At 40.3% G+C, this 26,567-nt stretch overlaps 2 protein-coding genes and 5 non-coding genes across 11 annotated transcripts; 1 reads left to right on the plus strand and 6 right to left on the minus strand.

The window, feature by feature from the left end:
- Positions 1-43: 43 nt before the first annotated feature.
- On the plus strand, positions 44-15,426 carry LOC110978682 (cell cycle control protein 50A-like). 4 transcript variants are annotated; one of them, XM_022233871.2, is made up of 9 exons: positions 44-431; positions 3,750-3,883; positions 5,221-5,373; positions 6,120-6,342; positions 6,531-6,644; positions 7,128-7,334; positions 7,834-7,999; positions 9,123-9,236; positions 13,168-15,426. In XM_022233871.2, exons 1-8 carry the CDS (start codon positions 299-301, stop codon positions 9,193-9,195), a joined length of 1,203 nt encoding a protein of 400 aa, XP_022089563.2. In that variant the 5' UTR covers positions 44-298; the 3' UTR covers positions 9,196-9,236; positions 13,168-15,426. The 4 variants fall into 4 exon arrangements, with proteins under 4 accessions (XP_022089563.2, XP_022089564.2, XP_022089566.2 ...); XM_022233872.2 differs by lacking the exon at positions 9,123-9,236 and adding an exon at positions 10,214-10,275 and having other exon boundaries at positions 45-431; XM_022233874.2 differs by lacking the exon at positions 9,123-9,236 and adding an exon at positions 10,214-10,235 and having other exon boundaries at positions 45-431.
- On the minus strand, positions 14,968-26,567 carry catsper4 (cation channel sperm associated 4). Of its 2 annotated transcripts, XM_022233870.2 has the most exons (17): positions 26,473-26,567; positions 25,632-25,761; positions 25,438-25,499; positions 25,026-25,068; positions 24,579-24,689; positions 23,865-23,969; positions 23,408-23,570; positions 21,334-21,406; positions 21,137-21,195; positions 20,605-20,715; positions 20,368-20,432; positions 19,049-19,156; positions 17,994-18,075; positions 17,063-17,157; positions 16,600-16,707; positions 16,396-16,509; positions 14,968-15,897 (listed from the first exon to the last, which is right to left on the minus strand). In XM_022233870.2, the coding sequence occupies exons 2-17, from the start codon at positions 25,752-25,754 to the stop codon at positions 15,685-15,687; spliced, it is 1,635 nt and encodes a 544-aa protein (XP_022089562.1). In that variant the 5' UTR covers positions 25,755-25,761; positions 26,473-26,567; the 3' UTR covers positions 14,968-15,684. The 2 variants fall into 2 exon arrangements, with proteins under 2 accessions (XP_022089562.1, XP_086996875.1); XM_087140749.1 differs by lacking the exon at positions 16,396-16,509.
- Positions 19,394-19,465, minus strand: Trnae-uuc (transfer RNA glutamic acid (anticodon UUC)). Its single transcript has one exon. It is a non-coding gene; the product is annotated as a tRNA-Glu (tRNA).
- On the minus strand, positions 19,710-19,781 carry Trnae-uuc (transfer RNA glutamic acid (anticodon UUC)). The gene has a single exon. It is a non-coding gene; the product is annotated as a tRNA-Glu (tRNA).
- On the minus strand, positions 19,959-20,030 carry Trnae-uuc (transfer RNA glutamic acid (anticodon UUC)). The gene has a single exon. It is a non-coding gene; the product is annotated as a tRNA-Glu (tRNA).
- Positions 21,514-21,585, minus strand: Trnae-uuc (transfer RNA glutamic acid (anticodon UUC)). Its single transcript has one exon. It is a non-coding gene; the product is annotated as a tRNA-Glu (tRNA).
- Trnae-cuc (transfer RNA glutamic acid (anticodon CUC)) lies at positions 22,714-22,785 on the minus strand. Its single transcript has one exon. It is a non-coding gene; the product is annotated as a tRNA-Glu (tRNA).

Raw genomic sequence — 26,567 nt, forward strand, 5'->3', positions numbered from 1 at the left:
CGACGTTTGCATCATACCAGCGAAACTGCAATTAAATACTACTCGACAAGACTCATGTCTGCTAGTTAGGGTGGGGTTCAACTTCTCATGGGGATGTTTGGTCGTGGCTTAATAAATGATAAATCCACGAAATACTCATACATTGTCAACATTGGTATAAAAATAATACAATTTACAAAATTTGAAATTTATGACTGAAAATATACACCCATAGTGCTGAGATAAACATTTCTTTATCGCCAGCGTCGCGTCATAGCTTGGAGGGCGTGGCGGATACCAGCGAAATAATTTAGCTAAAATGGCGGAGCTACGGGAAAGGCAGACAGCATCTGCCAAGTCTGCTGCTGAACCGGAAAATTCTAACTCCACCGCAAAAGTGAATGGTCATGAAGAGGAAAAAGAAGAAAAGAAAAAGACCAACAAGCCTGCAAGTAAGTCGATTCGAGAGGAAAGCAACCTATTAGGCACTCCAAACTGTTCAGTAGTCTCCGTAGCTCCGTTAACGTTAGCGCGCGGCGCGCGCTACACACTATACTGCTAGGGCCTAGTCTATACTATTTTAATTTTAGGCCATAGCTAGGGGCCTAACTAAGTTATAGCCTTTTTTATATAGGGGCCTAGGCCAAGCCAGTTGCAGTTTCATTAGAGGTCCCGTTCTCTACAAGTGTTGTCTTTACGAGACCCCTCCAATTCCTATTGTTGCTGTCCATGGGGATTGTATATTTGGGGATCCCATTACTAGGGAGACGGCGGATTTTAGTTTTTTTCTGGCAATAATAAGGGCGCCCTTATTAAATTCTATGGTTCTTGTTTCTTTTACCACTTGAGATAGGGTCGGTCCGTCGAAAAAAATAATCCTTAAAAAAATTATTCCATGTTGATGGTGTATAAATGACTGAATAAACCTCAATTTTGTTCTCTATGCATTTTTGATAATGATATATATAAGTATTAGGCCTAAACAAAGATAAATGTATAAAAAAAAATGAAAAAACACGTTTTGTGTGTATAGAAAATTGCAGGCAAATGGGATAGGCCCTTTACATGTTCTTATTGTTACCCGAAGCCACAAAACATACCGCGCTGGACTGAGGAAGTCTAATGCTTTAAGACTTAAAGGTTTTCATGGTGAAAGAAACTAGATCTGTAGTAAATATTGCGGTAACACCATGTATTTATCTCTTCTTTGAGTATGTGTGGTTCTGAGAAGAACCGGGGAATAACTCGACGTTTCGAACAGTGTACTCTAAGTCTAATGCTGCTGGTCGGTACCATGCTGCTCACATTGAAAATCCCCTTGTACGAGTCTGGATCAAGACAAGTATAGGGCTATGCACAAACCTCAGTGGGCCACGGAAAGGTGCGGTAACCTCAAGAGAAATTCATTTGTGTATAAAACTATAAATCACCTTAATAGCTTGTATGAATGTTTGAATCTACTGTACTGGTAAGAGTGTGGTTCTCAGTAAGTTTTGTTTACATTCATTCCTTTGAAAAGAATGAAACTTGCATCCTTTTATTAGTTCCCAGCTGAAGCCTACTATCATGAAAATGATGGCCTGTAAATACTGTCAGTAATGCTAGAATAATCTTTGCGGCCAATAAGTGGCCATATTTTATGGATTTCAAGACTAATTAACTTCTGTTGAAGTAACTGTTACATGTACAAGTAAGTATACTGTTGTGTAAACAATTTTGGACTGGAGTGATTGCAAACTTGAAAGTGAAAACAACATGAAAATCCATGGCATGGAAATGGTGTGACTTTAACATGTTTTTTAGTGAAATTACCTGTGAAGTTTGGACAACTTTGGTGTCAGTCAAAAGCTCATAGCTTCTTTGATGAGAATATTGCATAAAAACAACTTTGAGGGTGTTTACTGGAAGAGGAAGAGAACTCAAAGTTCTAAAGTTTTTGAGGATTGATTTGCAAAATGGTGTCCTCCAGTGAAGCCGCTACCACTTGATTGCGAAACTCTCTGACTCATTGTTCTTTCCAATGTATTTTTCGGGTGTTAGACAGCAATTTAGTCCAAACTAATGACACATTTTGAAAGAGAAAGTTCTTGGCTACAAGAGCATCACAAATTTAAGGTGAAGTATTGGAAATTACTACTTTTACTGGGGGCTTTTGTCATCGAGTTTTTACACACCAGCAGATAAGACTGTGTGATCTAATAGTTCTGTTGAACTCGCTACTTTAATAGAAGAGACACCTAACATTAGTCTTTCTGGGCAAGGAGTAACGTCCATTAACATATACATGTAGTTGAGTTGCCAGGCCCCTCATTACGAATTGGCTTTAAGCTGAACTCTACCCACATGATTTACAATGTAAAATGGGGATTTCTCTCCTGCCATGCCATGTTCCCTAGTGAGTTGCAGATGAATGTAACGTTAGGGTGTGAAAATTTTGAAGACGGGCATCTCTTGACGTAAAAGTAACTGGACAACAAGTGCATTAACCCTAACTGCCCCAAACCTGCCATACTCCAACAGCAGGTTTTGTGAGGTTTTGGCAGGTTTGGTACCGTACCCAAGGAACTTGTTGAATTTTGTGAGACTTCGGATGAATTGCCCAGGGAGATGGTGTTGGATTCTGTGTGAGTTAGGACATACAGGGTTCATTGTGTGCAGTGTTTGGCTTGCTGTACCAATTGTTGGACTATGCTTGATTTTGTCAGGTTTGGTACTGTACCTGATGAACTTGTTGAATTTTATGAGACTTGGGATGAAAGGCCCAGGGAAATGGTGCTGGATTCTGTGTGAGTTGGGACACACACAGGTCATTGTGTGCAGTGTCTGGCTTGCTGTACCAATTGTTGGATTATGCTTGATTTTGTCAGGTTTGTTACTGTTCAGTGCAAGTCATCCTATACTGCATAGATCCATCCATACCATATCATTCAAACTCCAACGTGCTCATTCTGTTGGAGTTTATCAGGTTTGGTACACTAACCTGCATGTACAAGTACATAGACAAGTACATGAACCTGTTGGATTTTGTGAGGTTCAGTATGCTTTCTAGTGCAGGAGCCTTGGGGGTTAGGGTTAATACACACAAAAACTTGTCATATTTGCACTGGCTATATTGGCTGACCATGTCCAAATGTTTGAAGAGGCGATTCATAGAGTCCTCATCACTCGGACTGATGTAGGCCTGCAACTTGTGCAAGTTCCAACTTACAAGTTACTTAGGGTAGATCCAGAACCAAACAATTTGGAAGTAACAATTTTGAAGTTAAACTATCTAAGTTACCTCACCACGTCCCCAGAACTCTTGGGTTCAATCTCCGCTGTGCACTTTTATAAATGGGAGCATGGCATTGACGATAAACCCCACAGTTCAAGGGGTACTACTCCATGAACAGTTGTACTGGCATGTTAGCCTTAATCTCAGCTGCTACAACTTGAAACTATGACTTGGACTTAAGGCAAGTGACTCAAGACTTAGGCTCGGACTCAAGGCAAGTAATTCTGGACTCAGACTTGGGTTCAACTCTGGTGACCCAATGACAATGTTGCTCATAAAAAGTCATTCATGCAGCGCACTCACGGTGAACCAGTCACATTACTTTTTATACATAGTGGCTCTGAGCATAGGCTATAGTTTTGGAAGCCATAACGTGATGGTACGGCGTGTCACATTGCAAAATGTGCACTATATGCATTGCCAATCTAGGCCTATACATGTAGAAGGCTGCTTCACAACAACTCTTCTGATTCCCTTGACTGGTTTTCATTCACAGACACTGCCTTCAAGCAGCAGAGGCTACCAGCGTGGCAGCCCATCCTAACAGCTGGCACGGTTTTACCAGCTTTTTTCATCATTGGCATCATATTTGTGCCGCTTGGTGCTCTGTTCCTCGTTACTTCAAACAATGTAAGCAGAACAGGCATAACTCTTCCCAACCACAACCTCCTCAAAGAGAATTACACGAGGCCAAATAATAGTTTCTAAGAAACTTGCATAGTTGGAAGAATTGATTTCAATTAGATTTAAATTCAGATTTAAATGCAAATGTACTGTTTCTGTCATTATGTTTGTTTCAAATGGGACTATTTTTACACCATAATATTTAAAATTTAAAGATCAATCACATTGGTAATTCACAATATCATTTTCCATGAAATTTAGTCATATTTAAAACAGTCTATTATGTAAAAACTAAATAAAGATTGCTCCTGACGTCAAAAGCAAGAGTTGAAGTCCTCCTTCATATCAGGCAAACTGAAACAAAAGTCTTCAGGAGCATCCAATAGAAGCCTGTTTGATGACGTCACACTACGGCTCTGCTGTTATACGACTGTTTCATTATTTCAGGGCAAACACGTCTGCGTATGTCAGCACTGTGCATGCTTGCACTTAACTGTAGATTGGAAGAGGTCGGATAGTGAGAACGACTTGGAATTACTTTTCCATCGACAATGTTGATCAACATTATGATCAACACTGAAACATATGATTATGATAAAGTTGAACCATTCCAATTTGATCTGGAGTAAGGTCTGATGAATTTCAGGCAGACGGCCACAGTCATTTGCCAAAAATGATATTTAACTTACTTCCTCTGTTTTTGGTGCTATAAATCCCCTATAAAGCCCCCATAAAGCAGCAAAGTCAAGAAATTCTGAGGGACAAGAACCATATTGTGACATCATCAAATCACTAGATTTGTTTGCTACCCTCATTGACGCATTTTTTTTCTCGGAGCATTCTCGCGGTGGAACTGAACTCCCAAAATGACATTTTTTTTTAAAATAAATGAGAAGAGAAGCTGCCACACTGGTTGTGATGCGGGTACCAATGACCAATTCCTTGTTAAATAACCATTTTATGTCAAAGCAACGTGATTGATCTTTAAAGCCCAGCCTTTCAATTGGATATTGGGTAATACTTGGTCATTAGGGAGTTTCCAATTTTCTGACAAACTCCTCAAATTAAATACCTGTAAACATCTCACCTTGAGTGGTATTAAGTTGTGTTTGTGTTCAATCGTTAGCCCACACCTGGTGATTTATGTTGTTTCTCATACCCGTTAGATCTACAATGTAGAACTTCCTCTTAGAAATGTCAGTGGATGCTGTTTTGTCTGCCAAAAGATATCACAGGGAACTGATTACATTGAATGTATTTTGACCATTTCAATGGAGGGTTGAGTCAAGCCGTGATGGAAACCTGCTGAAACCAATTCATTTTGTGCTGGTTCATTATGACAGGTGCAAGAAAAGGAAGTAGATTACACCTCCTGCACCTTTGAGAACACCACTACTAATGAGACAACAACCTGCAAAGATTTGTTTGATAGTCAGCCCAACGTGGGCATCACCTGCAGGTGCGCTGTGAGGTTTGAACTGGACACTGCGATGGAGGTAAGGGTATTACAAATTGCAGATTCCGTAATGCATATCAGGGCGGCCCGTTTAGTTTGGTTTTTTCCACAACAAGTGGCAAGATCCATTCAAACACGTAATTGCAAGAGAGCGAGAGCATTGAAAGTGATTTGAAGAATGCTGCTTAAGAAAACTTTACAACAAAACAGAAACACTTGAGAATCGTTCTGAATAGGATTTCAAAGAAATCAAACTTTTGGAAGAACTGAGTTGACTGCTTGTAGATAAAGTATGTTTGATGTGAGAGTGTGTATTTTAGGTTATTTAGGGGGAGGGGGGACATCTTAATTTACATTTCTGTTGCAACATGGTGCCATTGGTTTTAATCATAGGAGTTCCAGTCGCTTGGACAACAAAAAATCAGAGGAAAAAAACACATCCAAAATGCAGAATCCACACGCATGAACTCAGCCACTATAACCTAGGTTCAATCTAACCTCCACATGGAAGAAACACTGCTGTGTGACCCTCTGTAGTTCTTGAGTGAACTCCATTTGGCTTGGTAGGAGTGTTTATTATGTTAGTGTAAGGTAGCACCCAAGTTGCAGCTTTGAAAGACAGGAAAATCACTTGGCTGAATTGATCCCTTCCCTTTTTCAGTCTCGGACTTTTCTTGTCTGTTTGTTTATCATTCCTAATGGGATGAACCGCGGACTGATATGAAAAACATAATTTTATTGGTGACTTACATAATTTTGTAAAAATCTTTTCTTTTTTTGTCTTAGGGCGAGGTCTACATGCTGTACAAGCTGACCAATTACTACCAGAACCACCGCCGGTACGTGAACTCTCGGGACGATCTACAGCTACTTGGGGTGGAAGCTTCTCAGACTGACGTCAGCACCGACTGCAAACCGTATGAAAGAAGAGACGTAGAGAATGCCAACAACGGCACGGATCCCATACCTGTCGCACCTTGTGGTGCCATTGCAAACAGTCTCTTTAACGGTAAGATGCAGTGCATGCGATAGGTGGTCCATCAGGACTACCAACACTTATTACACCCAGTGAAATTGTCAAATAAACGTAAACATTTTCTTAAAAATCATAATACTTGACCCTAACAGTCCTCAATCCTCCATTCCCAATATGGATTTCACATCTCTTACTTCCTGATTACATTTTGTTTTCCACAGATACATTTAATATCACATATCTGGATGACGGTAACATGTTTGAACCTGTGCTGCTTAATGGGAGTGGTATAGCCTGGGATAGTGATAGGACGACCAAGTTCAGCAACCCACCATGTGAGTAGCATGTTTTGACTCAGTAAACTATTTCCTTTTCACAGCCAACAGTAATCCCATTAATATCATTTAATACTTCTCGGAAACTACCTAACTAGCACCTCAAGTATCGAATGATTTCAGCAGTTCCTCTTTCTTGAAGATGAATTTCATTCAGGACATGAACAGGTGCACGGCCGGGGGGCTTTATTTGCATGCTGCCTTGCATTTTTACCACCACCATTGCTTCATCCTTGTCCTGATGAGGCTTTAACGGCAATCCAGATTTGCCTTTTCAGATATCTATCCCAGTCAGTTTACCACTCTGCACCCATGTTGCTATGCTACTGACATGCACATGAGGTTAATATGTAAAGCTCTGTTAACATAGCTTTTCAACTTCAGAGTTGTGGACTTGTGTAAGGTTATTCACAAATCTCCTGCAGTTCAAGGGTTTGACTGTGACTGGTATTGACACTGTGGTATGGTTTTAAATCCTCACAGCATTTGATGGGACAACCCATCCTCCTAACTGGCAGACAAGCATCCAGAATGTCTCAGGTGGCTACCAGAATGAAGACTTCATTGTCTGGATGCGCACTGCCGCTCTGCCGACATTCCGCAAACTCCACCGTAAAGTTGTGATCCAGCAAGGCACTGTGTTTGATAAGGGTCTACCAAAAGGAAACTACACCCTGAGCATTGATTATTGTATCCTTTTAAAATTATTTACAAGGGTTTTGTTGTTACCCGTTTAGAAATTACTTTTTTTTGGCAAGATTAGATTGCTGGTTCCAACAAAAATGTCTTCAGAAAGTCAGAGTTGGTTTCTAATTTGCAATACTAAAAGCAAATTAATTTAGTGACACCTTCCATTCTGGTCCCATTGTGGCCTCAGTTGTTACCCTGACAATGTCATTTGCTCTGAAATTTACACAAAGTTTGGCTATTATCATCTGAGGCAGCAAACATTAATAAAACATCTAATTTGACATTACACCCCCAACTATGCAAGAAAAGTCAGAAATTGGCCCTGTTTACCATGGTTTTGGTCCCAAGTTATTTACATCAACTTCGTTCATACTTCTTGTAAAGTGGTAGTGAAGGACAAATCCTGATGCAACAATTGCAGTTTCAGTCCTTTTTCTTGATGAGTCCATTTCCCTCTCCTCTGTTATAAGTTCTTAACTGATTCTTTGTAATGCACCAGCCTACCCGGTTCACATGTTTGATGGTACCAAGAGTATTGTTCTAACCACCACCTCTTGGCTCGGGGGCAAGAACAGTTTCCTGGGTATTGCTTACATTGTCACCGGCTCCCTATGCATCCTGTTCGGGGCCTTCTTTCTGCTCATACACATCAAGCATGGCCACAGGTCGGTGAAACTTTTTGTGTTCATTTTATTAATGATGCTACTTTCTTATCGTTATTCCCTCCTGTTTTTCACACCGCTGTTGGCAAGTCTATAGGCCATTCCACAGTGCATCGTTAACCCCCTTAGAAGCGTGCACAGTGATGCTAGGCAACCTTAGAGGAATCCCTGCGTTCTAATCGCACTGACAGTAGCTTGCTATGCCATATTAGTTACCCAAGTACTACTTTGACAGGGAGAGGTGAACGTGGTAAGATGCCCTGCCTATGGACACATAGCAATGCAGTCCAATAGCCGCAGATCCAATCCCTCCATGCAACACCTGGTACTGTCTCTGATTCTTTGACCTCGAGACTGTGACACACTTGTACATGTAATACCTTGGTTCTTCACATTTAATATTTTTTTCAGTATCAAGTACAGATGTGTCCTTCTCCAAGTAACCATTCAGTCTTTGACAATTTGGAGTCAAAAGTGTAATATTTGTTTGGCCGTTGTGTCTCATGACAATGTGTGTAGCTCTCCCCTTCCGCAGCACAAAATTGTAGGTGAAGTTGGTGCGTGTGGGTGTGCGGTGTTGTAATTGTTGATGTAGCATGCATTTGTTTGTAGCCAGAATCCCTCATAGAAATGCTAACTTCTCATATGATAGTCAAGCGAGCCAAGATGATTGGTTGGATTTGCTGTGCTCAAGTTTATCAGCCAAGTTGTGTGCAGTGAGTTGCAAGGCTGCACACTAGGTGTGCGGGCTTGTTGCTGTTGTCTGGAAATGGGAAACTTTGAAACTGCATTTGAAGAGCCATCGTACGAACAAGTTGAAATGGCAAAAGCCAAAGTAGTGACGTTATTACCCTTTGTAAAGTTTATGCATGGGTGTGACTTAAAGGGGGGGACTTGGTTGTGATCATTTTCCTCTTAAATGATGTCACAACACAACAAGGAGATGAGGTTTTATTAACAAAATAAAGAAGTCACTTAAACTTTGAAGGGTTACAAAAGGAACATTTCCCATATTAAGAATTTTATTTCCTTGATGTTTTAGTGCCATCTTGTGTATTGACACATGCTCTGTTGGAAAAATAAGCATGTCATATGATGATTTCTCTTTATTTCCTGGCTGTTGTAGTACAATTGCGTGTATTGACACATTTAGGGGGCCAACTTCAATGACTAGAGTCTCTGAGTTTGAGGATATCTAGTTGGTCTGTCAAAGCAAAATTGTCATGGACTTTCCTATGAGGTGAGAAAAAGAACTTCACACAAGAAGGAATTTTTTCGGGAAAATCCCTGCAGCAAAAAGAGCAAATTAACAAGTTTGCGATAACATCGGGCAGATCGGTAGTACTAACTGAGAACCACTTGGTGGGTTTGTCTTAATAACGGTGTCCATTATGTATATGAAGCTTCCTTCCACAACTTACGCACTGTACTGAGCACAGTCTCTTGCTTTGTGCCTGGTTAAAGGGAAATTAACTGGCCTCCTTTGGTGTGTGGAAATTTCTGCAAGCTTTTAGATCATATTCAACAAGCCAAAAAGGATTTAAGAGTACACACTCCGTCATGTTTACCAGACATATCTGGGAAAATAAAATAAACCAAAAAATATCAGTCACAAGTAATCGTTTTGGAGCAGTGCTTGCACGAAGTAGCAAACAGAAAATGTAAGAAATTGCTTTGGTCATGTAGTAAACACATTTAAAATGCCCTTTTCTATTTTTGAAACATTTGAAATTAAATTCTACTGAATTTAAGCAGTTTGTGGAAGTGTGGATCCGTTTCTGTCACGTTGGCATGGAATTAATAGGAAAGAAGTATGGGCATGAGAGTGTGCCTTTTTACTGACTAACCTCACTCAGAAGTTCTAAATGTAATGTACTTGCAATAGAATTTCTTCTAATGCATTGAACTTACTACTTTTTTGCCATACTTTGAATACCCCCCCCATAGTAGATGTTTCTGGGTTTTTTTTTCTCTGTATTTTTTTCTTTTATAAAGATATAAATGTGTCATTTAGAATGTTACAACGCTCAATAGTTGGTTGTTGGAATTGAGAATGATTTTTGTTTTGTTCTGCCCACATTGTGATTGTGTTTGATGGGCATAGTCTCACAATTGTGTTTTGTTTCTCTAACCCCCCCTTGCACTTTGCCTCTTTCTCTATCTCTCTGTGCGTGTCACTGTGTCTGTTACCTCATCCCTACTCCTACTGTCTCACAGGCCAGGCCAATTTGCAGTTGAGGTCAGTAGTGATAATAATGCCCCAACTGTTGGTGCAATATGTAAGTAGTGTAGGTTCACATAGCATGCCCTGTGCTTATGGTGTTTGCTTTTAAACTGGAATTTGCAGAGTCAGTTTTTCTGTAATGTTTGGTAGCTTGGAAGTGGTTTTCAAGAGCCTAGCTTTTCTGAAACCAGTTCTTTTTTTTTCTCTCACTGCACCAAAAATTCCATTGCTCGGCGATGCCTTGTATTTCTGACATAACATTTCAAATTCATTCAGACGCTTCTCGCTTTCATAATTAGTGCTGAGCCTCTCTCCATGAACATTTCAATTGACGCACCTTTCAAACTTTCATCATCTTATTTAGCTTCATTTGCATTTTGCTGTTCACAACATGTCTTAAATAAGGCCTTTTGTCCGAAGTCTGCAAAAATACAAACAGTGTCTTTGGGACTCTGCAAAGGGATTTTGTTGAATTCGGGAAAGCTCTGGCACGCTTAACTAGGGATTAAGTGTCAAAGCCTTTCGAGGGGAAACAGAAATCATTTTATGAACAAGTAGACTTTTGTCTCCCTGTATGTGGTTGATATTATGATTGGGACATCTGCATGCTTCTCATTAGTGATAACCTGTTGTTGCTGTTGCATGATAGTCACTTGTTGGTCATAGAGTCATATTTAATTACTAGAAAGCTAACTTCTCATCTCCATGCGGATACAATTTAACGCCGTCATGGGCATAGACATTTTGAATCTATGTGTGTGCTTGCAGAACATTCGAAATCAGGCAGAACAAATATCAAATCACGTACTCTAAATGCAATATGCATCGGGTACCGCTTAATAAATCCAATTTAAAGAGTCACCGCCAAATTATCTGCAGTGCACGCGCACCTGCATTTGCATTGTTCAATACATAAAGCAAAATGAAATGCTCATTTACTGATTGTGCGTAAGTTTTTTTTGCGTATCGATTTTGTTGACACATCGTTCTTGAATACAGATGCAGATAAGCAAAAAGCCGTACAAAAGCCTCACAGAATTTCAAGTTTTCCATAGGTTGCGCACAAACATGGATGCACCCAGCTGGCAATACTTTGTGCGTGAGCCAGCACTCCAGTTTTTATATATAGCTCTATGGTTGTGCGTCGTTTCGTTTCAGAACCGTTTGTCACCCTGAAGTTATTGTGTTCGTGTCGGGTTACAGTTTCATTCTATTTCCGTCAAGTTTAACAACGAAGGAAATTCTCAACTGTACAATGAATTTTACTCTTGTTTTTTAAAAGTATTTAGCAGAATAACCATTCTGTTCTTTTGTGATAAATATTGAGAGATTATTAAAGAAACTTTTAATAATGAATCATTTTAAAACTTGACATTAAGGCTTTGGAATGTGTGATATTAATTTTAATATTTTACCTGCTACACGTCCCTAAATGTGGTTTTTTTATGCTTGAAGTCCAGAAAAGGCATATGTCACTGAAATAAGAATACTGTATTAAAATTGTTCATCCAACATGTCAAAATTGAATAGCAGTAAGACACAGCAAGCATAGTGCACCACTGGATCAATTCCATAGAGCTACTGAGCTGAGTAATTTGCCAAGCACTGATGATATTTGCTGTGGAAGAACAGGTTACCAGCCAAAAATTGTTGGTATCAGTGCATGAAATCAGGTCAGACAAAATATACCAGCACAGGTCGAATGAGAACGTACTGACACAGTTTTAATATCACAGGCCGAAAAATGAGAGTAAAGATACCAATTGGTTTCTGCTTTTCGGAGATTTTTCTTTACATTTCCTTCAGATTTTTTGTTCGACCACATTGGCTTTTGATCAGACAAATACCAAAAGTGGTTGGAAAGTGGCCAATATAGGACTCTAATTTCACACTCTGTCAAAGTATCTATTACCTGCGACACGTTCTTTGTAGATGTTTATTCAGCAAGTACAATTGCTAATCAAGGTTTTCAGCTGAGCTGCTCTATGAAAATAGGTCCTGTTGGTATCGACCTTGAAGAAGTCACTTCTAAACTTCCTCCTGCTTTTAGCATCCACATTGCCCAGCTCTTAACATCCCATTCTTGCAATGTTCACTATTCGCACCATAAAATTACAAACTCATTTGCAAGCCTGTTAAATTATTTCTTGTTTTTCACAGGAGAAAGGAAAAAAAAAACCAAAACACATCATTCTCATGCTTTCAAAAAGTAGAGAGTTTTGTTTACGCAGTAGTAATGATGACGGTGACTGTTTTCCCAAATTAAATGCATGGTGAAAGTTGCATGTTTCTGGGTAACCCTCACAGTGGAGTTCTGTATTGGGAATTCAATACAAACATTGCACATTACTGGTTTTATGACTAGAAATTGAGTTATTTACTCGGTGATCGCATTTCCTAATGCAGGTATGTTTACGTCGGGTGTTTCTGAGCAGTTTTATACAAAAATTATTCCCCAATTTTAAAAGATGTAGTACCAGCCCTTGAGGTTGCCACAAATCCAATAGAATCTTGTTGAATTTGGCTTGATCAGGGTTAAAGGTGCCTTTCCATATGCGCCAAGTGTTGCAGATCTGTCAAAATCGCTCCCGGGGTGATTTTGATAGCCGAACACAACACACACAGGTGTTCTGTTAATAAAGTTGACTTTTGTTCCAGTGAAAGTGAAACACCTGAACACATTGTGTACGCAAGGCACTCAAAAAATGTAGATCTGGAAAGGGGCCTTAACCCTAACACTCCTCAATCCTTCACCTGTTGGAGGACTGAGGAGTGTTAGGGTTAATGCTTGACATTTTCTTTGGTTAACCTCGCATGCTCTCTCATCAGTCATCACTGGGCATAATGTGCACGTGGGCTGTTTAGCATTGGAGCAATGTTTCAGTTGTCTTTGGTCATTAAATACTTATTTGGGATGATAGAAATTGCTTTTTCTGTTGTTTTGCAGAGGGAATAGCTTGGAAGCAAGTTCTAGCAGCGATTTGGGGTAATACTGGAGCGTTTCAGGGTTTTAACGATAGGATGCTGGAAGTCATCACGGGTGGGATGCTGTCAAAGGAAGGTGACATCCCAGTATGCATTCATTCCATAAAATCGTACGAAACGCGTACACCGTTCTTGCTGTTTGTGAGGCAGTAACTAAACATGACATGATTCAAAATATACCCCTGAAAATAATCATGAGAATTCATGAGAAATCAAAATAGGTGTGATAAGCTATTATTGGGATCATGGCAAAATTTTAAATGAAAAATAGCGTTTTTTGGAAATTTTCAGAAGCAGAATGAAAGTCTCAATTTGTTGTTAAACTTAACTCTTTTTTCAGTAATGTTTTTTCAAAGCAGTGTTTGGCAAGTCATGTACAGTTACACAAATCAAATATTGGGAAATCAGCTTTATTTGTAGATAATTGTTTCTGTTAATGCTTCTTTTCACTTTAAAACGTTCAAACTTTGCTGGAAATCTTTTCCCACATGAGCGCCAAAAGAGGGTCTTTAATAATTATTGGTTGATTTCCCTCACCCCACCATATTTCTACCCATGTTCATTGGATTATTTAAATGTGGCACATGTATAACAGTAGCTTTAGGGAAGACGATTGTTGCTGTCACCAGTGCACTCTGCAGTCATTGGCAGAGTCAAAGTAATCTTATTGGTGTGCTCTAGGAAAATTTATTCATTCGAGATAACTTTCAACTGTTACATTGGTATTACAACAGCACAAAAAGACCATTGAAAAAAGGAGGTTGTGGTAAGCATAAGAAGAGTGGCAAAATATTGTTGCAATGGACTTAGAGAGAATTAGATGTCATTGGTAACACGTAAAGCAACAATTCTGTTCAAACACATCACTGAATCCGTGTTGAGTGGAATCTACATGTACAGTTTTATGTCATATTCTATTGCTCATCTGTCATTGTCGCAATTGGTGTTTCATTTAAAACAAAACAGTTTTTTAAAGAAATGTTTTCCGTGGTTACACTCCAGAGAGATGTTTCTTGGTGCATTTGTGCTCGGAACATTTGCAGACTTTGCACAGTTACATGTTGGTCAGTAATACCAAGAGTTTGCAACACGTTGGCCAATCACAATGCGCAAAATCTGTCGACCCTTTCCAAACGCGCATTTGGTCGACAGATTTTGCGCATTGTGATTGGCAAACACATTGCAGACTCTTGGTGGTGCACTATTGTGAAATGGCCATATTGGACTGCCCGTTGAGTCTAAGAGTTCTGTTTTCAGCGCTAAGCTGGAAGGAAGAAAAATTGGAATCCAAAGTTTTGTCCGTTCTTGTAACTGTGTTAACGTCATGCCACATTGCAGTCTCTCTCCCCTTTTTGAACAAAATTTTGAACAGAATAAATACATGGTGTCTTTCTTTTTATTGTATATTTGGTTCGATTGGCAGTACATGTATCAAGTCAAAAGTGTGTCACTTTCCATCAAGAATGTCTTCTTGATGATACTGTGATGATGCATATTGTGAATTTAAAAAAAAATTACCTTCATGAAAAGGGATATTTTACACCATAAATTTAGGGAAAAAAGTAGTTCAGTGTTTATTGGATGTCATAGTGTTATGTTGTAATTAATTTCTGTCATTGAAATAGGTTGCCGTTGTATAAACTTATTTTGTTTCAAGGGTATGAATGTTTATTGATTGTGTAAATATCAAATGCGTAATAGTCTCAATTATTGATAACTTGAAAACAAAAGGTAGATTAGGGAAGCGTTAAAGACAAAATGGTTAACATGTTCTCGCACAAAGGTGATTTAATCATGCAAGGATGTATTTCTTGATCAATAAAAACTACATTTTATGTATTCAGGTTGGTTTTTGGTAATGAAATAGATAAACATCCACTTTCCTATTTCGAAGTGACATTGTCGTGGGGTGCGCGGAATGTTGTTACTCGCTATTCTCTTCATTTTGACCTTCGCTCTCTTGGCTCAGGACGAAACGGGGTTTGTTTTCACGGGCAAAATTTCCTGCTGCCTTGGGAAAAAAAAGAATCGCCTCGATAAAAGCAGGTTCTGTGGGCAAATGTTTATATCACAGTCATTGCAAACAAAGGAGAAGCAGTTGTCTAGTGCTAACTTCTCGTATGATTTGAAATCCTTTTTTTGTTGCAGTGCAAATGGATATCTGTTTTGTATAATTTATGGCATCAGTAAAATTAAAGTACCTGCTGCTCCGGAAACAGCAGCCATGCTTGGTTTCATTGAATGGGTGGATCATTCGAAAGTCGCTGTCAGGGACCACGGTTTATGGAGCTTAAAGCACAAAGGTTTTGCTAAGTAAACAATAGCTTAGTGATGTTACACGTACATCGTTGTACCCAGCTGATATTTGCCAAGAAAATTTTGTTTCGCAGTAGCTTCTGGTATGCAGCTCAACAAAATTTATCCCAACGGCAAACTGCAAGTACATGTACAGACAGAGAATTTGATTGAAATTAATTTGTCATTTCTTGTCCCCTTTTCTATCGGAGCCGGAGGGACTCGAAATATCGGAGGGATCGACCGTTGAGCCCGGCACCTGTAGGTGCTTTGACTGGCCTATGTGGTCCAGGATCTTAGCAGTCTCCTTGATGTATTGCCGATAGCTGTCCGGCATGCCTGGCAGCCCTGTGCGTTTTTCCAGCTCCATCAGGTTTGATAGAATGTCCCCTTTGCGCTGGAAGATGGAGACAGTGGTCAGACACGATGGGTTAAAATTGGGAGAAAACGATGAAGTATGAAAATCCAATCATCGGAACTGTTTGTGTGGGGTATGAGCTTCAAGTTGGATCAAGAGAGGGCGCTATTTTCTTAGCAACGGAGGCGCTTTTCTCGCTCTGAACTTCGCTGCTTCACGAACGATTAGGAAATGTACGCATCACGGTCACATCGCTACCAATAAATGGAACACTTCCGACAAGTGCGGCTCTTTTCAGCCGATGTACTCGCCTCTTGCACTCTGGTCAAAGTTTAGACCAAAAAACACTGTTATTAAATCTAAACTGTGGTCACACCAAGTTCTCTTTCAGAAATGAAACCACAAGCCCCCCCCCAGCCTCAGCCCGTATGTCAGTTCATTTGGAAGGGGAAAATAGGCCTACAGTAGACTGCGTCTTATCAAAATTTTTTTCTTTTTTTCTCATTGTAAGTGATATTTTGTTGTGCAAACACCTACCCCAAAGTCTTTAACTTTGAAGCTGGGGTCAAAGGATGGCGTAGCACGAGAATCGTCTTTGGGAATGGCACCCTCTGCTTTTTCTTCATTGATGGAGTACACCAGTTCGAATATCTGGGCACAGTAAAAACATGTGGCCATATCATTTAGTCCACAAAGTATGACTGATAGGTGAAATCAGTTATTAAAAAAATGGGACGATACCTTGTCAAGATCGTATCGTATCCTCTTGTACTCTGTCAGGTTTTCTTCGAGTGCTGTCAAAACCACGATGTAATTCTCAAACTTTTCCGGAGTAATGTGAGAAAAATCCTAAAAATGGGATAAGAAGTCTTTCGATTATTGCTGTTTACATCCAGTGGTCGTCATGTTTTAAGTGGAAAGCTTAGATATAGCTGCACTTGGGTCTGTCGGAAGAGTTTGGCCCATGCACTTAACTTTAACGATGGTAAACATAGTTTGCAAAGCCATGACATCCGGTGTGGTCTCGTACCAGGTTAGAATGTGTAATTTCCACCCGATCGGCGCGTGGTCACTTCCCGGCTTGGGAATAACATATTTGCCCTCGTTTTTTTTGGTAGATGAAGAAATTATTTAAGAATTTACACTAAAAATGTATAAAATGTATTATTAACAGAAACAAAGGTGCTTTTAGGCAGAAGCTTACCCCAAAGAAAAGTGGTTTTTGTTGAGTTAGGTTGCCATGTTTGATAACGCTTTCCATGCTGACAATCGGTACATCATGCTCCAAGTGATGATGTTCTGCAACGAGGAATCAATGCTATGACGCCACACATTGAAAATAAAAGCTTTGGCCTGGTATCCGCTCTCTAGATGTCGGGATATGTAGCAACATAACTACCGTACAACACAAAGAGTCTGTTTTCTCCCCTTTTCGGTTGCTCTTGCACCAAACCCCAGGCTGCTCACCAAACAAAATTTCTTCGTCCAAGATTGATCCAAAGTTGTTCCATAAGTCCTTTCGACTTGGCGAATGTGTAACCTCAAACGTGTCTTTAAAATGCGATAGGAGAATTTAGGCGCCTCGTCAACAGCTTAACTTCATGTATAGCAGGCAGCGGCGGACGAAGCTTTTGGTTGGGGAAGGAGGAATTTAAAAGCGAATGGCGGCTTCAGGCTCATTCAACATGATGTTGGGGAGAGCCTTACTCACGGTCCCGACGTCCTTGCTTTTATTTGCTGTATTTTAAATACGGTTTTGTTGGCAATGTTGATAAACCGATTACTTTCTTTCCTACTCACCTTTGAAGTATTCATTGAAAACAAAAATCCCTGAAGGGATTCCCCACTGCCACTGTTAGAAGGGTGGAAATAATTTCTGAGGAGGCACCACACGGGAGCACATCTTTTTTTAAAGGGGACACTAATATTCACTGCAGTTTGTAGTTGTATACATATTGGGAGTTCAAATGGAGCACCCGGCGGGCCTGGACTTCTGCCTGAGCTCCGTGTACCCGTCTCCCGCATAGTTACGCTGCTACCCCTTTTGATTCATACGGGAGATGTGCACGCTTTAGTAACTCTTAGGGAGTCCAATGCCCGAATCAGCTGTTTCCCTGTTGTGCATCAATCCTCACCATCATCTTCAGCGACTGGCTTGGTTGACAATGTATCCTCTCTTTTCTTATTCTCGGCGTGAATTTCTCGGATTGCTTTGTCCTGAGTACGAGAAAAATGCATATTTCAATACACCTTTTCAATAGAGTACCGAAGTGAATACGTCAAGCGCACTATCAGTGTGTAAAAGGCATTAGCGCGAGAACCAAAACGCGCGCGTACTCTATTCGTTTGCACTGTACTTTCTGGTTCACAGTGACGTCACACTTCAGTACTCTATGACTTTTGTGAGGAGCGGAAATACAGAACAGTATACAAATATAAACAAGAATATAAGGTAAAATCAATGCTCTGAAATGTATGATTGCCGAGCTTTCGGTAACCGAGTACCTTCCTCAGGGCAAGAACTGAATCTTCTTGCCCTGAAGAAGGTACCCAGTTACCGAAAGCTCGGCAATCTTGTACATCTTGTCGATATTCTGATCACGGTGCCACACAGCCCTTCCATTATTTCTCTGAGTATACAAATATAACATGATTTGAAGTTGGACAGTTGCTGTTAGTTCCCCGAAATATTGGGAGCTGGCAAACTAGTTCCGGCGAGGCGAAACCGAGGGAACTAGTTTGTTTTATTTGTGTTACTTTACTTCATACATATTTTATTTAATAGCGCCTGAAAATGAAAACACCATCATTAATTTGTTTCCACGAACTTTTTTTGTCTTTTTCGATTTACATTTATTTTACATATGCATCGAGACCGTTGCCAGGCTGACGCTACCACGAGTGCACAGTGCACCCGGGCAACAGTTCCTGGATTTTCTGCTACTGCGCACGCGTTTTATTGTCTCCCTGGTAAGCGACATAAAAACGCATGCGTTACTCCTTGCGTGAATGACTGCGCGTGCTCTAGGCAAACAGCAAATTATGGTGGCTGGTGCGTAACCGTGAATGCACCAATGAGAGTTCGGCGATCCGTCATGAATATGTATGAGGTATGGTAATAACATTCACTTCATAACAGTTGAATTTAAGGGTGGTGGGTGCCATGTCGGTGAAGTTTAAAGAATCCTACCAGGTTTGTGACGACAACAGCAACGACGAGATTGGCGAAGACGAAAGCACCGACGATAATGCAGACGATGAAATAGCAAGCACCCGCCAAGAAGTGGTTTGGCGACTCCTAGAAACGGGAAATGAAGCCACATTAATGACTAATTACTATGGCCACGTCTCAGGCTCGGGAGAACGTTTCCTTCCCAACTAACTTGATTACCCTTGCTCCCAACAAAATAAATAAAATTGAAAACTATGTTTGTTTTTTTCCATGTGTACATTCTTCCCACAATATAATAAATGAACTACAAAAGTAAGAGTCAAAACGAATGTACCATTCTAAACATTAATGATAAATAATTATTTCCCATGCCGGGAATTGAACCCGGGCCGCGTGGGTGAAAACCACGAATCCTAACCACTAGACCACATGGGATCTGTTATACTTTTGTCGCGCCTTTTAACTGCTATTTTTTTTGGGGGGGGGTTACATAATGATTTCGCAATGTGATTTTACAAAGCTCTAAAATCCCAATGCTTCACAGTAGTCCGAGTAAGTGTGTAAAAGTAAAAAGAGCCAGTATTTTCTGCAAATAAAAGAGGTAACAAGTGTTGTTAGTTTTTCCTTAAACAATTAAAAACGGCTTTCGTAACATCCTAAAACATTAATAAAAATGAACTTCCCATGCCGGGAATCGAACCCGGGCCGCGTGGGTGAAAACCACGAATCCTAACCACTAGACCACATGGGATCTGCTATTTTTCTTGCATCTTTTTACTGTTATTTTATTTTGTGGATTTTAGTGTGTTAAAATAAAAAGGGCCATCATTTCTGCCATTAAACGAGGTAACAGGTGTCGGTTAATTCTTTCCTTAACCAAATTCAAAAGTGGCTTTCGTAGCATTCTAAAACAATAATAACAGCGAATTTCCCATGCCGGGAATCGAACCCGGGCCGCGTGGGTGAAAACCACGAATCCTAACCACTAGACCACATGGGATCTGTTACCTTTCTCGCATCTTTTTTATTGTTATTTTAGTTTTGGAAATACACAAGATTTTTGCAATGTGATTTCACAATGTGATTTTCTGAAGCATCTCAATGCTTCACAGTAACCCGATTTATTATGTAAAAGAAAAAAAAGGGCCTTATTTTTGCCAATTGGGTCATTTTTTTCCAATAAAAGGGACAACAAGCGTTGGTTAATCTTTCTCTCCTTAAAACAATTATTAAAAACGGCATCTGTGGAACTTTCATGTTTAATTAAATGTTCACTCCGTTTAGGCTGTTCTGTGCTGATGACTTTTACCGGACAAGATTTTTCACCTTGGAATTACCTGAAAGTTGTTGAACATCCCCATCCACCCATCCTGCGTGACGCAAACAAACATTGTGAACATAGCTGCAAAACAGCAAAAGATTTAAAATCTATAATAACTAGAATTTACATTGTCTGACTGATATGTTTCCTCATTGCTCTTTGTTTAATTCAATTGTTTTTTTTAAATTCATCATTATTATTATTATTGAATTTTTTTCGGGGGGGGGGGAAAGGCGAATAAAAGTGTTGATACCTTCCCCAAGATTTCCAAAGTATTCGGGGAAATCCCGACTGAAAAGCGCCACCCCTGCTACGCTCAGCACGACCATGATGATAACCAGCAGAAGGGCGATGTTTGTCATATCTGAGACCAGGGGGAGAAAGACAAAGCATTAATTTAACATGGGATTTATCAGTTGTTTCTCTTTTCTGAAATTTTAAGAGAATTGAATTTTAAAGTACACAATCGGTCAATATTACCTTTGGGGAAAATCTCGAAGTTCCTGATGGGGATAATAATGTTTCCCAGTATCTGATAAAATTTTGTCTACTTTGTATTAACAGTGACCTTCTCAAAGATTAGGTCGACTTCCTGAGGATTTAAGAAGAGGTTGAAATTCAATGCCCGTTTTCTTTTAAAAGGGGGGGGGGTTACGCATACCTTTTGCTTTTCCGTACCAACGCTAATTTGCATCGTATATTAGTTTCAGCAATGGCATTTATGAAAAATATTCTACGTTTCGTATGCCAATCTTATACGAAATGCTGGATCCTATAACTTGTACCTGGAATGGATTGCAGAATTGTCTGCACGACGACGGTCAATCCGGTGAGGGCGCTAATGCTGTAAAGCCAAGCAACATCTTTAGAATTAGTTGTGTGTCGAGAAAATATTTTGTTTTTTCAGATGGAAATATTGAAGTTGACATAGTCGTGTGATCGCACCAATAATGTTTTCTAATTTTCTTGGATAAATAGGTACCTTCTCAAGCTTCTGAAAGCACGGATAACACGAAGAATCCTTAAAATCCTACTGCTCCCCAGAAAGGAAAGAGCTAAATAACAGAAAGAAGAAAAAGTTAAACTTAAAACTGGCATTTACAATTTAACACACTCATTACAGTTGTCAGAGAAACATTAAGCTAACCGCAAAAAGCTTATCTTCCCATGCCGGGAATCGAACCCGGGCCGCGTGGGTGAAAACCACGAATCCTAACCACTAGACCACATGGGATACATACTACCCATTGGTTAGCAATAGGTTTTTTTCGTGGTAATCAATGTCTGCTGCACCTGCCTCATTTGCGGACGTCATCCGATAAGGTGAGTCATGTAAACGAATTAAGCACGCACGACACATTCAAGGACGTAGAGACGGCGTTTACTGTTGTTATGGTAACACTGAGTCATCACCGCTTGAGGAGGATCAGCTGTGCCTACCGTGTCGTGTGGTAGAAATTATGCGTCAATGTGTCCTCGAGGGCAAGAGTTTTGTATCACTGGGAGTTTCGAGTAAACTTTTTGTATACTCGTTACACTAAATTAAAATAGCCACTGAGACACCATGGAAACTCCAGAAATTTGTAGGGGGGGGAGTCAGGCCGGAGATTTTTTAATGTCTCATTTTCGTGAACAAGCAGAAATGATGATGAAACATTATACATGCCACACATTGTTTACAGTTATATTGGTGCACTTACTTTAGTTATTTTTTTAAAAATTATTTTCCGCAGTTTCTTTGTCTCAGCGCAGGGGGAGGGTGTTCCGACACCCTAACACCCCCCCCCCGATCCACGCCATACCCGTTTGGTTCATCACAAAACTCAACGGAGAGGTTTTAAACGAGGTCCCGTTTTACACGAACTGTAAGCTTTTTTTCTAGAGATTTCCAGAACATATGTAATGAAAAACTGCTGCAAACTGCTTGCTGACTATAGTGACCCAAATACAAATCACAAAATATGAAGGGCCTGACGTTTCGATCTAGCAAAATCTGTCTCAAAGGGCGTCATTTCGCCTTTGAGAAAGATTCTGCTAGGATCGAAAAGTCAGGCCCTTTATATATTGTGATTTCTAGAGAGTTGATAAATATATAATGATGGCATAGGCTTACTTATTTGAAACTAGGCTCTTGGGCATTTTATGAAAAACATGAAGCCTGTGTATTTGTAAAAAACATTATTTGAAGCACAGTGTAAAATGTCAGAGATTGCATCCATCTGTGTGCTTGGAACCTATTGCTTGTCACCATCACCGAATAATAATTATCTCTTGTCTTGTTCATATCAAATTTATTATGATAAAATTTCCGGATGAACGTCAAGAAAGTTAAAAACAAAGAAATGTAAAAAAAATTCTACATTTCCCATGCCGGGAATCGAACCCGGGCCGCGTGGGTGAGAGCCACGAATCCTAACCACTAGACCACATGGGATCTTGCGCAACGAAGTGATAGCAATCACCACATTTAATGATTTCTTCCTTGCACAGTAAAGTTGAGAGTTCATTTCATTCTGTTCTTGCACTGTGCCCGTGCGCACGGGCGCACGGGCGCGGCACAGTCACTGTCATTATGACGCGCGCCGTTTTCAAGTGCGGCGGTCCTGTTTTTACTAGTACATCCTTTGATTATCGATCATCGAACTTGTCAGGGTGTGCTTTCTAGGTAATTGGACTGAACCCGTCCAAATACAATTTACTTGTTCTTTGCGTTTAAAATACATTTAGGTGGGTGAAAATAGTGTCTTTATAGCCTATTAATTTTTTTTTTCAACTGGCGAATAAAAACTCTGGCTGCGATCCTGTCTCGACCTTTTGCCATTCAAAGCACATTCTCCAGCGTTAAGGGTGGTTCACACTTCGGGCAAAAACAAAAACGTAGGGAATTTGAAGCTACAAAATATTTTACACTAACAGCGAATTGCGCTGAGTTCAAAGTTGTCACGGTCTAACGTCTACTATTTCGCAGCGCAGATATTTGACCTTACAAATTCGCACTCTTTCGTGTCCGCTTTCGCGTCAAGTTTGAACCGACCCTTGCACTTGCAGCAACTTACTCGGTCCAAGGAACAAGGTGAGGATGATGAAAAAGTCGAGAATGTTCCAGCCCACCCTCCAGTAAATGAAGAAGCCATTGTACCACTTGAGGAGGAGTTCCCACACGAAGATTGTCAGTACAATGTAGTCGAAAATAGAAAAGAGCCAGGCATACTCCAACGACTGTCGGGTCAAAGATGGCGTAATAAACAGATTGACCGTTTATAATCAGAGACATTGTAAAAGTGAAAAATAAAAGGGAAAAAAGAAAATGGTGTAAAGGACAAATTTTAATTAGGTTTCTCATGCCGGGAACAGAAAACAGGCTGCTTGGTTGTAAACCACGAATCCTACAACTTGATATGTCATTCACTTTGAGTCTTTAGCTTAAAAACAAAAACTGAGAGGTGAACCAAAACTCTTACAGACTGTGTTGAAACGTCTCCAATTTGTTCGCCAGATTTTTCGTATACTCACAAGATCTTCATTTGTTTGTAGCACAATGAGGACTGCATTGACCACGATCACTGCGAGAATGAAGAAACGGAAAGCGAAACTTTCCACCATAAATCCCACCAAGCCCTGAGGGGAGAATTTCGCAGCAAGATGGCCACAAGCACGGTGATGATGGCGATTGAGGATTGCCGTGACCAGCATCAAGTCAGAGTTACCAAAGGAGAAAACAATAGGGACACACAAGAAAACATCAGACGCCATTTTTTCGTGCAGACATTATGTGTAACAACGAAGAGAATGAGCCGTCTATAATGGAGGCAAAAATCAAAGCAAATACTCTTGGTAAAGAAGTAAAACAAAAAACAAAACAAACAAACAAACAAACACCCCGACAGACAGACAGACAGACAGACAGACAGACAGACAGACAGACAGACAGACAGACAGAGACAGACAGACAGACACAGACAGACAGACACAGACAGACAGACAGACAGACACAGACAGACAGACAGACAGACAGACAGACAGACAGACAGACAGACAGACAGACAGACAGACAGACAGACAGACACAGACAGACAGACAGACAGACAGACAGACAGACAGACAAACAAACAAACAAACAAACAAACAAGCACCCCAACAAACCACCAACCAACCAACCAACTAACCAACCAACAAATACAATTAAACTGTCTCCTGACAGACCCTTTCAAAGCAAAGTAAGCCCACCTGTGATACTACTTCTTCTACTCTCTCATCGTCTTGATCTACAATTTCATTGAAGTCTTCCTCCTTCTCTTCTTTTTCGAATAGGTCAGAAACCGTAGCACCACGCTTAAGCTGAGGAAAAACATGCAAAGTGTAATTTGATTTCATTTTCACTTTAGACGTTCTGTTTGCAATAAATACCTGAATTTTCGGATTTAAGTTTATACCGAACAAAATTGACGGTAGTGTAATTATAGCTTTAATACTTCTTCTGAACGTTTAGACGTGTCCTAATTGTTATCGAAATATGAAGCAAATTTCGGTTCCTTGTTGGCCACTGTGACATCTTCCAGGGTATCGACATACCACAAAACCCATACTCTACTCCAAACTGAATAAGTCTCAGATTATTTAGAGGCATGAATTTAATATAATTAAGCCAATGTAATATCTCCTTTAAGTACTCACCGCCGACGGATCAAATGTAAAAAGCCGCCGAATATCTGGCTCCCTGTATTTCAAGACAAGAACATTATTCTGTGCATGCGAATTTGTCATAAACGGGAATATTGTTTTAGAGACTGCTGACTTTGTTTTGATGCAAATCTTCTATCAGCAATAATTACAAGGATAAAGTAGGACTACAGTTCTCTTGACCTCTTCAGCACCCGCGAAACCTCCACCTGCAATTAGATGAGCTGAGAGAGAGAGAGAGAGAGAGAGAGAGAGAGAGAGAGAGAGAGAGAGAGAGAGAGAGAGAGAGAGAGAGAGAGAGAGAGAGAGAGAGAGAGAGAGAGAGAGAGAGAGAGAGAGAGAAAGTCACATAGTAAACCCCCCTTTCCCTAAAACACTCAAGGATGGAAACTCCGGGGATGCTTACTCAGGCTTAGTTTCTCTCTTCTTACTGATGAACCGATTGGCCATCTTCACCTTCATGCCCATCTACAGACATGAAGAAAAAAGATAATGTTCAAGTTTTTACATCTTCATTCTATCTGCACGGTTAGGTTCAAACAAACACGAGTCAGTTCCTACGTGTTTCTATCACCTCTGAACAGAGGATTTTCAAATTACCTTTTTGAACGACTTCCCTGCAAAGGCTGCCGTCAGCGTAGCGCGGCGGCCGAATCGTTGAAATGCAGAGGGAGGGGCTGATCCCTCATCGCTCTCAGATGGGCTAACATTCGAAGGATCCATGTTCGACCTGGGGAGAAATAGCACGGCTCTTTAGCTGGAGACCGACTTTATAATGATGCATTTTTCGTGTGAGGTTAACGAGTTTTTAGACTTCGGTAGGCCTAGACCTATACAGGGACCTATACTGTTGGTAGGAGGTACACAGGCCTGTTGAAAACGCGGCTAGGGTTTGACGCAGGTCTCCATTATAGTGTAAATGGACCATCAGAATTAGAAACCATTACGTTTTTTACGCGCACGTTACATGCCTCTTCGACCAACAGGGTGTCGTGATTTGCCAAGTGCGCGCGCGCATCAAGCTGAAGAATGTGCGTTTGAGTATGGTGCCACCGCAGTTATGGCGTCTAATCAGATTAGTCTAAAATTACGACTGTAACGTTAGGCATTATCGTTTTTGGGGGAGTCCACTAGACCTAGTCAAAACTTGGTTTCCAAAACGGTATCTACAAAACGCCTAAAATGAGATAAGATAGATACGATAAGCTAGGCCGACTGTAGTTTTCATGAAAACATGAAAGGGCTGCGTAGCACTGTGGAATGAACGTGGATTTTTCCGCGTTTATTCAGAACTGAATCTGCTTGCCCTGACAAAAGTATCCAGTTACAGAAAGCTCGGCAATAACAAAGTTCAGAACACTGCTTATATCGATATATTGTAGTTTTTAATATACGAATGTTGGGACTTAAGCTGTAAAAATCAAAAGAACTAACAATTTACCTCGTATGACGGACAGTAACAATTGAGACGATTTAATTTCTCTGTAAGCCCACAGAGACAATTCACTGCTGCAATTTTTAAAATTCAGCGTAAAC

Source organism: Acanthaster planci, linkage group LG09, assembly GCF_054643075.1.
Source record: "Acanthaster planci isolate LZ-2023a linkage group LG09, COTS_SCS, whole genome shotgun sequence".
Lineage (NCBI taxonomy): Eukaryota > Metazoa > Echinodermata > Asteroidea > Valvatida > Acanthasteridae > Acanthaster > Acanthaster planci.